The sequence below is a fragment of the Rhinoraja longicauda genome, chromosome 37 (assembly GCF_053455715.1).
Source record: "Rhinoraja longicauda isolate Sanriku21f chromosome 37, sRhiLon1.1, whole genome shotgun sequence".
NCBI lineage: Eukaryota > Metazoa > Chordata > Chondrichthyes > Rajiformes > Arhynchobatidae > Rhinoraja > Rhinoraja longicauda.
The window spans coordinates 4,700,663-4,712,837 of record NC_135989.1 but is presented as its reverse complement, the minus strand read 5'-3'; the positions used below and the strand labels follow the sequence as shown (position 1 = coordinate 4,712,837).

General features: G+C 51.2%; 2 protein-coding genes across 2 annotated transcripts in view; one reads left to right on the top strand and one right to left on the bottom strand.

Annotated features, from left to right (window-relative positions):
- The window catches only part of LOC144610571 (uncharacterized), a 91,898-nt gene that overhangs the window by 78,273 nt on the left and 1,450 nt on the right, over positions 1-12,175 (bottom strand). The gene's annotated exons all lie outside the window — the stretch shown is intronic.
- On the top strand, positions 4,603-11,100 carry LOC144610718 (uncharacterized). Its single transcript, XM_078429628.1, has 6 exons — positions 4,603-4,693; positions 5,792-5,935; positions 6,414-6,524; positions 8,667-8,734; positions 8,913-9,141; positions 11,000-11,100. The coding sequence occupies exons 2-6, from the start codon at positions 5,893-5,895 to the stop codon at positions 11,098-11,100; spliced, it is 552 nt and encodes a 183-aa protein (XP_078285754.1). The 5' UTR covers positions 4,603-4,693; positions 5,792-5,892.

Sequence of the window (12,175 nt, the reverse complement as noted above, 5' to 3'; positions counted from 1 at the left end):
ATGGCCTCCTCCTGCACCTATGTCTCAGTCCAGACTAGACTCCCCACCAGACCAGACTCCCCACCATTCAGTCTGAAGAAAGGTTCTGACCCAAAACGTCACCCATTCCTTTTCTCCAGAGATGCTGCCTGACCCGTTGATTTACTCCAGCACTTTGTGTCTATCCCCACCATTGGCTGCATCTCCACTTCACGGTGTCTCAGAAAAGCAGCCAACATCATCAAGGCAGTGGAGGCCAATTCACTGGATGTTTTCAAGAGAGAGTTAGATAGAGCTCTTAGGGCTAACGGAATCAAGGGATATGGGGAGATAGCAGAAACGGGGTACTGACTTTGGATGATCAGCCATGATCATATTGAATGGCGGTGCTGGCTCGAAGGGCCGAATGGCCTCCTCCTGCACCTATTTTCTGTGTTTCTATGTTTCTATCAAAGAATGTGGAAACAAGGAACACCAGATGCTGGTTTACAAAAAAAAAGACATAAAGTGCTGGAGTAACTTAACGGGACAGGCAGCATCTGTGGAGAGAAGGAATAAATAACGTTTCAGGTCGAGACCCTTCAGGCAGCACCTCTGGAGAACATGGATAGGTGAGGTTTCAGGTCAGGGTCTGAGGTGAGAAAGACCTTTTTTAAAACTGAGGTGAGAAAAATCTTTTTTTAACCTGGGGTGAAAAAAAACTTTTTTAAAACTGAGGTGAGAAAACACTTTTGTAAATCTGAGGTGTGAAAAAAAAATGTCACCCAGAGAGTTGTGAACTTGTGGAATTCTCTGCCACAGAGGGCAGTGGAGGCCAATTCACTGGATGAATTTAAAAGAGAGTTAGATAGAGCTCTAGGGGCTAGCGGAATCAAGGGATATGGGGAGAAGGCAGGCACGGGTTACTGATTGTGGATGATCACAATGAATGGCGGTGCTGGCTCGAAGGGTCGAATGGTCTCCTCCTGCACCTATTTTCTATGTTTCTATGAAGAAGGGTTCCGACCTGAAACGTCAACTATCCATGTTCTCCAGAGATTGACCCGTTTAGTTACTCCAGCACTTTTTTAAAATCATAAGCAAAGACTTGTCCCAACCCGGCCATCTCCAAGGTGTTGTCAGTCGGTCTTGTTTTGTACACGACACACGAACCGCTGTAAGGTGGTCTTCTTCTGTCGTTTCACAGCACGTGAAATGGTTGTGTGCAAGCACGAATGTGAAAACGCTTCACGAATTTCCTTTGTGGCTCAGGTCATGCTGCAAGGAAATGGTTTGAGGGTGATCATAGAACTGAACAGCGCAGGAACAGACCCACAGTGCCTGTACCGAACATGACGCCAACTTATACTCATCTCCTCTGTCTGCCGGTAGAGTTGCTGCCTCACAGCGCCGGAGACCCGGGTTTGATCCCAACCACGGGTGCTGCCTGTACGGAGTTTGTACGTCCTCCCCCTGACCTACGTGGGTTTTCTCCAGGAGCTCCGTTTTCCTCCCACACTCCAAAGACGTACAAGTTTGTAGGTTAATTGGCTTGGAGTAAATGTAAATTGTCCCTCGTGTGTGTAGGATAGTGTTAGTGTGCGGGGATCGCTGGTCGGCACGGACCCGGTGGGCCGAAGGGCCTGTTTCCACGCTGTATCTCTAAACTAAACTAAACTAAACTATTGAAGGATCAAGGGATTATACATAGATCTAAGAGGAAACCACTTTGAGTCCAACTTCACCTACAAGCAATACAGTTATATATTGCAGGTCTGTTAAGAATTTCATTGTTCCTTTGACAGGACATCCCGTATATTGGGCTAAGTTGGTTTGTCCCATATGGGACCGCCCTTGTCCCGTATTAGGCCCGGGAGGGGGGGGGCACTGTAGGTCCGGACACTGTAGGCCTGGACAGTGTATACCCAGACAGAGTAGACCCGGACACTGTATGTCCGGACAACACGGACACTGTAGGCCCGGACACTGTAGGCCTGGACGCTGTGAGCCCAGACACTGTAAGCCCAGACAGAGTAGGCCCGGAGTGTAGGTCCGGAGGCCCGGGCGCCGCCTAACGGAGGTTGCTTAGCAACCCGCCTGCCGGCCCGGGCGGCTGCCATTGGTGGAGCGGGAGCACGTGGCCGCTGGCTGGGTGAGGTCACGTGGGGCGCGGGTCGATGATGTCACCTTGTCCCTTATTTGGGAGAGTGATAGTTGGCAACCCTATGTGACAATTTAATACCCTTGACTCTTCAGTGGTTCAATATTGTCACATACAGTACGCACTGCACAGTGAAATTCTTGCACAAGTCCCATATTTTTGCGCCACTTACAAATGGTTCAAAGTCCAGGGTCCGGTCCAGGTGCGTGATGTGCTGGAGCGGCTCCGGATCCAGGCGAGCAGCAGGCTGCTGCAGGGCCTTCTCCGTCACCCCCGACTGGCTCGGCCCGCCAACCCGCGCCCCCCTCCTCGCCCGCCCGACCCCTCTGTGACCCGGGGGAAATGCCTGCAGCCGACCTTGAAGACGCTGGAGGCATCTCCCCCCTGACCGAATGGCTTCACCTCGAACATCTCACCCCGTCACCAGTAACTCAGCGGGTCAGGCAGGCAGCATCTCCGGAGAACGTGGATAGGAGACACTTCGGGTCGGGACCCTTCTTCGGACAAAGTCTATCCCATCCTTTAAGAAACAGTTGGACAGGTACATGGACAGGACAGGTTTGGGGGGATATGGACCAAGCGCAGGCAAGTGGGACTAGGGTAGCTGGGACATTGTTGGCCGGTTTGGGTGAGTTGGGCCGAAGGGCCTGTTTCCACACTGTATCACTCTATGACTCCATGACTCTGTGATCCAGGCCCAAAACCTCTCCGTGTTCTCCAGAGATGCTGCCTGGCCCGCTGGGTTACTCCAGCACCTTGTGTCTTCTTATGGAAACAGGCCCATGATCTCCAGAGATGCTGTCTGACCCATTGAGTTACGTATCTTGATTAAGTCCATTGCCCTGGGCTGTGCAACACATCCAGTCAAGTGCTGCCACCTGCAGGCTTGGGAGAAGGTTGCGGCGAAGTTCAAAGCCCCAGAGAGGCACCGAGCTCAGGTTCATAGTCAAGTCCACAGGGCTGTGAGGAGCAGGTACAATGGAGAATCTCGCTGGCAGCAGCACCTCAGGCAGATCGACAGTCAAACCTGCCGTGGCTAATCATTGAGGGTTTTACTATGGCGCAGCGGTAGAGTTGCTGCCTCACAGCGCCGGAGACCCGGGTTCCATCCCGACTACGGGCGCTGTCTGTACGGAGTTTGTACGTTCTCCCCGTGACCTGCATGGGTTTTCTCCGGGTGCTCCGGTTTCCTCCCACACTCCAAAGGCGTGCAGGTTTGTAGGTTAATTGGCTTCTGTAAATTGTCCCTGGTGTGTGTAGGATAGTGCTAGTGTTCGGTGGGGGAACAGTCTTCATCAGGCTAAAGAAGGCTCCCTGTGCCTGTGCCGAACACGACGCCAACTTATGCTCATCTCCTCTGCCTGCATGCGATCCATATCCCTCCATTCCCAGCATATTAGGAAAAGGGGTGATGCAATGAGACCTGGGTGTCGTGGTACACCAGTCATTGAAAGTAGGCATGCAGGTGCAGCAGGCAGTGAAGAAAGCGAATGGTATGTTGGCATTCAGAGCGAGGGGATTTGAGTATAGGAGCAGGGAGGTTCTGCTGCAGTTGTACAGGGCACTGGTGAGACCACACCTGGAGTATTGCGTACAGTTTTGGTCTCCTAATCTGAGGAAACACATTCTTGCCATAGAAGGTGTACAGAGAAGGTTCACCAGATTGATTCCTGGGATGGCAGGACTTTCATATGAAGAAAGACTGGATAGACTGGATAGACTCGGCTTGTACTCGCTGGAATTTAGAAGATTGAGGGGGGATCTTATAGAAACTTACAAAATTCTTAAGGGGTTGGACAGGCTAGATGCAGGAAGATTGTTCCCGATGTTGGGGAAGTCCAGAACAAGGGGTCACAGTTTAAGGACAAGGAGGAAGTCTTTTAGGACCGAGATGAGAAAGTTTTTTTTCACACAGAGTGGTGAGTCTGTGGAATTCTCTGCCACAGAAGGTAGTTGAGGCCAGTTCATTGGCTATATTTAAGAGGGAGTTAGATGTGGCCCTTGTGGTTAAAGGGATCAGGGGGTATGGAGAGAAGGCAGGTACAGGTTACTGAGCTGGATAATCAGCCATGATCATATTGGATGGCGGTGCGTACAGGCTCGAAGGGCCGAATGGCCTACTCCTGCACCTATTTTCTATGTTTCTATATCAAAGTCTTGTCCCACCCTGGCCATTCCTCCTCCTCCTCGCTGCCGTCTGGCGGACGATACAGAAGCTTGAAAGTGCGCTGCAGGTCAGGGGAGAACGTACAAACGGAGCACCCGGAGAAAACCCACGCAGGTCACGGGGAGAACGTACAAACTCCGTACAGACAGCACCCGTGATCAGGATGGAGCCGGGGCCTCTGGCGCTGTGAGGCAGCAGCTCTACCTGCTGCACCACTGATTGTGTGTACGACGATAAGCTAGTCTGAATCTGAATCTGATCTGGATCTTAGGTGTGTTACTGGGGAGTATTTGTTGACTAACCTCTCTCTCTCGCTCTGTTTGCAGTGTTGTTCCTACTCTGTGCGCTGGTATACACTGTCGTTCCTTCTGATCCCTGCTCCTCTGGTAACAGAGACAAGTGTCTGGGTAAGTCATAGTCAAAGTGAGATACTGTGTGGAAATAAGCCCTTCAGCCCAACTTACCCACACCGCCCAACATGTCCATCTACACTAGTCCCACCTGCCTGCATTTGGCCCATATCTCTCCAAACCTGTCCTATCCATGTACCTGTTTCTTAAACGATGGGATAGTCCCAGCCTCAACTACCTCCTCTGGCAGCTTGTTCCATACACCCACCACCCTCTGTGTGAAAAAGTTACCCCTCAGATTCCTATTAAACCTTTTTCCCCTTCACCTTAAACCTATGTCCTCTGGTTCTCGATTCCCCTACTCTGGGCAAGAGACTCTGTGCGTCTACACGATCTATTCCTCTCATGATTTTGTACACCTCTATAAGATCACCCCTCATCTTCCTGCGCTCCAAGGAATAGAGACCCAACCTGCTTAACCTCTCCCTGTAGTTCACACCCTCTAGTCCTGGCAACATCCTCGTAAATCCTCTCTGCGCCCTTTCCAGCTTGACAACACCTTTCCTGTAACACGGTGCCCAAAACTGAACACAGTACTCTAACATCTGAAGAAGGGTCTCGACCCAAAACGTCACCCATTCCTTCTCTCCTGAGATGCTGCCTGACCCGCTGAGTTACTCCAGCTTTTTGTGACACCTTTGATTTGTACCAGAATCTGCAGTTATTTTCCTACTGCACTCTAAATGTGGCCTCACCAACGTCTTGTACAACTGCAACATGACCTCCCATCTTACATGCTCAATGGAAGTCCATTGGTCTGAAGAAGGGTCTCAACCCGAAACGTCTTCAGTCTGAAGAAGGGTCTCGACCCGAAACGTCACCCATTCCTTCTCTCCCGAGATGCTGCCTGACCTGCTGAGTTACTCCAGCATTTTGTGAATAAATTCCATGCTCAATGCCCTGATGGATGAAGGCCAATCAGCCAAAAGCCTTTTTGACCACCCTGCCTACTTGTGGCACCACTTTCAATGAACTATGTGCCTGTAAGATCTCCCCTGTGTGTCTTTGTGTCAAGCATTTGTTTGTTGAACCTTCCCTCTAGTTTCCCTCCCCCCTGAGTGTATCCACTGATGGTCTGCAAATGTTGTTTCTCAGAGTCTGACCGTTGCAGCTCACAGAAGTGCCCTTACGGCTCATCCTGCAAGTCCAATGGCAGCAACTACTACTGTTACTGTAAGAGAGGGTTTCGATTATGCATGGCAGTGAACGCCTGCACAGCAGGACGTCCTTACTGTAAAGGTAAGCCTTCAGTTTGTGTCAGGAGGGCGGCACGGTGGCGTGGCGGTAGAGTTGCTGCTTCACAGCGCCGGAGACCCGGGTTCCATCCCGACTACGGGTGCTGTCTGTACGGAGTTTGTATGTGACCTGGGTGGGTTTTCTCCGAGATCTTCTCCAGGAATGTTCAAAGACTGGAGTGACTGGGCTTGTATACGTTGGAATTTAGAAGGATGAGAGGGGATCTTATTGAAACATATAAGATTATTAAGAGATTGGGCACAGGGGTTATGGGAAGAAGGCAGGAGAATGGGGTTGGGAGGGAGAGATAGATCAGCCATGATTGAATGGCGGTATTGACTTGATGGGCCGAATGGCCTAATTCTGCTCCTATCACTGATGACCTTATGAACCTGTGGGTTACACACGTGAGCGCCCCTCTCAGCCAACATGCGGGCTGAGTCAGGAGGACGGTGGGCTTGACGTTCTGATCTATTTCCAGATGTGGACGAGTGTGAGAAGAGCTCGATGAAATGCGACCGCAAGGAGAACTGCCTGAACACCATCGGGGGATACTGCTGCCTCACCGCAGGGAGGCATGTCAACTGCACAGGTCAGGACATTGCTGCAGATGCCCATCGGGCAGTCCCCACCCTAGATGCCCAATGCCACTCTGGATGGGCTGATGCCACCCTGGATGGGCCGAAACCATCCTAGATGGGCTGATGCCACCCTGGATGCCCAATGCCACCCTGGATGGGACAAAACCATCCTGGATGCCCAATGCCACCCTAGATGGGCCGATGCCACCCTAGATGGGCTGATGCCACCCTAGATGCCCAATGCCACCCTAGATGGGACGAAACCATCCTGGGTGCCCAATGCCACACTAGATGCCCAATGCCACCCTGGATGGGCCGAAACCATCCTAGATGCCCAATGCCACTCTGGATGGGCTGATGCCACCCTGGATGGGCCAATGTCACCCTAGATGCCCAATGCCACCCTAGATGCCCAATGCCACCCTAGATGTCCAATGTCACCCTAGATGCCCAATGCCACCCTGGATGGGCCGAAACCATCCTAGATGCCCAATGCCACTCTGGATGGGCTGATGCCACCCTGGATGGGCCAATGTCACCATAGATGCCCAATGCCACCCTGGATGGGCTGAAACCATACTAGATGCCCAATGCCACCCTAGATGAGCATTCCCCACCCTAGATGGGCCGATGCCACCCTAGATGGGCCAATGCCACCCTAGATGCCCAATGCCATCCTAGATGGGCCGATGCCACCCTAGATGCCCAATGCCACTCTAGATACCCAATGCCACCCTAGATGGGCTGATGGCACCCTAGATGGGCCGAAACCATCCTAGATGCCCAATGCAACCCTAGATGCCCAATGCCACCCTGGATTCACCATGCCACCCTGGAGGGCCAATGCCACCCTAGATGGGCATTCCCCACCCAAGATGGACCAATGCCACCCTAGATGCCCGATGCCACCCTAGATGCCCAATGCCACCCTAGATGGGCTGATGCCACCCTAGATACCCAATGCCACTCTAGATGGCCAACACCACCCTAGATGCCCAATGCCACCCTAGATGGGCCAATGCCACCCTAGATGGGCTGATGCCACCCTAGATACCCAATGCCACCCTGGATGCCCAATGCTACCCTAGATGACCAATGCCACCCTAGATGGGCCGAAACCATCCTAGATGCCCAATGCCACCCTAGATGCCCAATGTCACCATAGATGGGCTGATGCCACCCTAGATGCCCAATGCGACTCTAGATGGGCCGAAACCACCCTAGATGCCCAATGCCACCCTGGATGGGCTGAAACCATCCTAGATGCCCAATGCCCCATTGAATGGCGGTGCTGGCTCGAAGGGCCGAACGGCCTCCTCCTGCACCTAATGTCTATTGTTTCGGGTCGAGACAATTGACTTCTCCAACATTAGATACAATACAATATATCTTTATTGTCATTGTACCCAGGGGTACAACGAGATTGGGAATGCGCCTCCCATACGATGCAATAATTTAAGTAATTTAGACAACAGCAACCCAACGAAATGAAACAATTGTAACAGTTTTAGACAGGGTAAAGTGCAAGTTGATCTATGCGTTGTGGCCATCCGGCTCAGCAGGACCGGTTCATAGCAGCTATGGCCCTGGGGATGAAGCTGTTCCTGAGTCTGGAGGTGCGGGCGTAGAAGGCCTTGTATCGTCTGCCCGATGGAAGGAGTTCGAACAGACTGTTGCAGGGGTGTGAAGAGTCTTTGTGGATGCTGGTGGCTTTACTGAGGCATCGTGTGTTGTAGATGCCCTCCAAGTCTGGTAGCTGTGTTCCGATGGCCCTCTGAGCTCTATGGACTATCCGCTGAAGATAGTTCCTCTGTCCCTCTCTTCCCCTCCCCCTTCCCAGTTCTCCCTCTATCTTCCTGTCTCCACCTATATCCTTCCTTTGTCCCGCCCCCCCTGACATCAGTCTGAAGAAGGGTCTCGACCCGAAACGTCACCCATTCCTTCTCTCCTGAGATGCTGCCTGACCTGCTGAGTTACTCCAGCATTTTGTGAAATAAAATGATTCATGATTGGTTCGGGTGTCAGGGTTTATGGGGAGAAGGCATGAGAATGGGGTTGAGAGTGAGAAATAGATCAGCCATGATTGATGGGCCGAATGGTCTAATTCTGCTTCTATAACTTTTGAACTTATGAATTAAACTTCCTCGCCACAGGTTGTGAAATATCCTGCTATATTAACAAGACAAGCAATGGTACAAGTTCCACAGCATCTGATGAAATGGTAAGTACTGCAGGCAAAGCAGAAAAATACCTTGAAGAAGGGTCTCGGCCCGAAACGTCACCCATTCCTTCTCTCCAGAGATGCTGCCCGTCCCGCTGAGTTACTCCAGCACTCTGTGTCTGTCTTCTGTTAAATCGGCTACTTGCCTCCTGAATCATTCTCCCCTCTCTGGTTACAGTGCATTAGTGCGTGTGAGATTCAGGAGCTGTACCAAACGGTGACAGCGGTCAAAAGTGGGTATGACCAGCTCGGGCGTGTGGACCAGCTCGGGCGTGTGGACCAGCTCGGGCGTGTGGACCAGCTCGGGCGTGTGGACCAACTGCTGGACAAAGCAGAGAGTATGATGATGGCCTTAGTCGAAGCACCCATGAATCAAATTGAACAACGCCAGTCGATGGAAGCATTTGGTAATGCTATAGACAACAGACAATAGGTGCAGGAGGAGGCTATTCGGCCCTTCACACCAGCACAGCCATTCAATGTGATCATGGCTGATCACTCTCAATCAGTACCCCGTTCCTGCCTTCTCCTCCGCTATCCTTAAGAGCTCTATCTAGCTCTCTCTTGAATGCATTCCAAGAATTGGCCTCCACTGCCTTCTGAGGTAGAGAATTCCACAGATTCACGACTCTCTGACTGAAAAGGTTTTTCCTCATCTCCATTCTAAATGGCCTACCCCTTATTCTTAAACTGTGTGTGGCCCCTGGGAACATGTTTCCTGCTTCTAACATGTCCAACCCCTTAATAATCTTATACGTTTCGATAAGATCCTCTCTCATCCTTCTAAATTCCAGTGTATACAAGCCTAGTCGCTCCAGTCTTTCAACATATGAAAGTCCCACCATTCCGGGAATTAACCTAGTAAACCTACGCTGCATGCCCTCAATAGCAAGAATATCCTTCCTCAAATTTGGAGACCAAAACGGCACAGTACTCCAGGTGCGGTCTCACTAGGGCCCTGTACAACTGCAGAAGGACCTCTTTGCTCCTATACTCAACTCCTCTTGTTATGAAGGCCAACATTCCATTGCAGTTACAGCCGGCACGGTGGTGCAGCGGGTAGAGCCACTGCCTCACAGTGCCTGAGATCCAGGTTCGATCCTGACCTCGGCTGCTGTCCGTGTTGAGTTTGCACGTTCACCCTCTGACCGCCTGTATTTCCTCTGGTTTCCTCCCACATCCCAAACACGTGCAGACTTGCAGGTTAATCGGCCCTCTGTAAATTGTTCCCAGTGTGTTGGTGGGAGTGGATGAGAACGTGGGATAACACAGAACTAGTGCGAGCAGGTAATCGCTGGTAACCACGGACTTGGTGGGCCGAAGGGCCTTCTCCCATGCTGTGCCTCGAAACTGAACCGAATTGTATTAGTGGGTTTTAGCGGTCCATACGTTCGTAGGTTATAGGAGCAGAATTAGGCCATTCGGCCCATCAAGATCATGGCTGATCTATCTCTCCCTCTCAACCCCATTCTCCTGCCTTCTCCCCATAACCCCTGACACCCGCACTATTTAAGAATCTGTCAATCTCCGTCTAAAAACTATCCACCGACTTGGCCTCCACAGCCTTTTGTGAGACCACCCTCACCAGTCTTTGCACACCCCCAATCATCACTTTAATTTCACGTTTTCATGTGTCTTGTTGCATGTTGTGACTGTTGGCAGACCAATTTTCCTCCTGGGATAAATAATGTTCTATCGTATCGTATTGAATGGTTCCAGTCTTAAACTCGGGCTGCCAGTCTGATTGCCACTCGCTGGAATTTAGAAGATTGAAGGGGGGATCTTATAGAAACTTACAAAATTCTTAAGGGGTTGGACAGGCTAGATGCAGGAAGATTGTTCCTGATGTTGGGGAAGTCCAGAACAAGGGGTCACAGTTTAAGGATAAGGGGGAAGTCTTTTAGGACCGAGATGAGAACGTTTTTTTTCACACAGAGAGTGGTGAATCTGTGGAATTCTCTGCCACAGAAGGTAGCTGAGGCCAGTTCATTGGCTATATTTAAGAGGGAGTTAGATGTGGCCCTTGTGGCTAAAGGGATCAGGGGGTATGGAGAGAAGGCAGGTACGGGATACTGAGTTGGATGATCAGCCATGATCGTATTGAATGGCGGTGCGTACAGGCTCGAAGGGCCGAATGGCCTACTCCTGCACCTATTTTCTATGTTTCTATGATTCTATGATTACCCATGTCTACATTACATAATTGTAGAGTTGGATGCAGCCCATTCACACTGATGTTAATTGTTCTAATTCTTCCGTTTTTAGAAATTGGGATCAAACGTCAGACTACTGCTTTGGAGCCTCTGATATTGTCGGTGATGGGCTACACTGTTGAAGTGGATGCAGCAACACTGTCTGGTAAATGATTCATTGGTTCTCCACTATCTTCCTCCCTCCACCATAATTCACTGAGACCGCATGGGAGAGTCGTCATGTTTCCAAGGTCCGGTCCGGTCCGGTCCGCGCGCTGGGTCTCCAGGAGCGGGCCGCGATCCAGGCGAGCCCCAGGCTGCTGCTGGGGCCTCCAGCCGTCGCCTTTGCCCAGATTGTCCCTCTCCTTGCCCACCCGCCCACCTTCAGCCTTCCTGCCCCGGGGGAATGTAATCATGCACAGATGCTCCTCCACTTACGATGCTTCGACTTTACGATAGGGCAAAAGCGATACACATTCGGCACGGTAGAGTTGCTGCCTCGCAGCGCCGGAGACCCAGGTTCGATCCCGACTACGGGCGCTGTCTGTATGGAGTTTGTACGTTCTCCCCGTGACCTGTGTGGGTTTTCTCCGAGATCTTCAGTTTCGTCCCACATTCGTCCCACATTGACAATAGACAATAGGTGCAGGAGGAGGCCATTCAGCCCTTCGAGCCAGCACCACCATTCAATGTGATCATGGCTGATCACTCTCAATCAGTACCCCGTTCCTGCCTTCTCCCCATACCCCCTGACTCCGCTATCCTTAAGAGCTCTATCTAGCTCTCTCTTGAATGCATTCAGAGAATTGGCCTCCACTGCCTTCTGAGGCAGAGAATTCCACAGATTCACAACTCTCTGACTGAAAAAGCTTTTCCTCATCTCCGTTCTAAATGGCCTACCCCTCATTCTTAAACTGTGGCCCCTGGTTCTCGAATCCCCCAACATTGGGAACATGTTTCCTGCCTCTAACATGTCCAACCCCTTAATAATCTTATATGTTTCGATAAAATCTCCTCTCATCCTTCTAAATTCCAATGTATACAAGCCTAGTCGCTCCAGTCTTTCAACACATGACAGTCCCGCAATTCCGAGAATTAACATAGTAAACCTACGCTGCACGCCCTCAATAGAAAATTGGCTTGGTAAATGTAAAAATTGTCCCCAGTGTGTGTAGGATAGTGTTAGTGTGCGGGGATAGCTGGTCGGCACGGACCCGGTGGGCCGAAGGGCCTGTTTCCGCGCTGTATC

What these genes read in the sequence shown, in the direction of transcription:
- LOC144610718 (XM_078429628.1), top strand. Translation starts at nt 5,893, where the DNA reads ATGGCAGTGAACGCCTGCACAGCAGGACGTCCTTACTGTAAAG. An exon ending in AGGACGTCCTTACTGTAAAG is followed by an intron (nt 5,936 to 6,413) that starts GTAAGCCTTCAG and finishes ATCTATTTCCAG; the next exon opens with ATGTGGACGAGTGTGAGAAG. An exon ending in GAGGCATGTCAACTGCACAG is followed by an intron (nt 6,525 to 8,666) that starts GTCAGGACATTG and finishes TCCTCGCCACAG; the next exon opens with GTTGTGAAATATCCTGCTAT.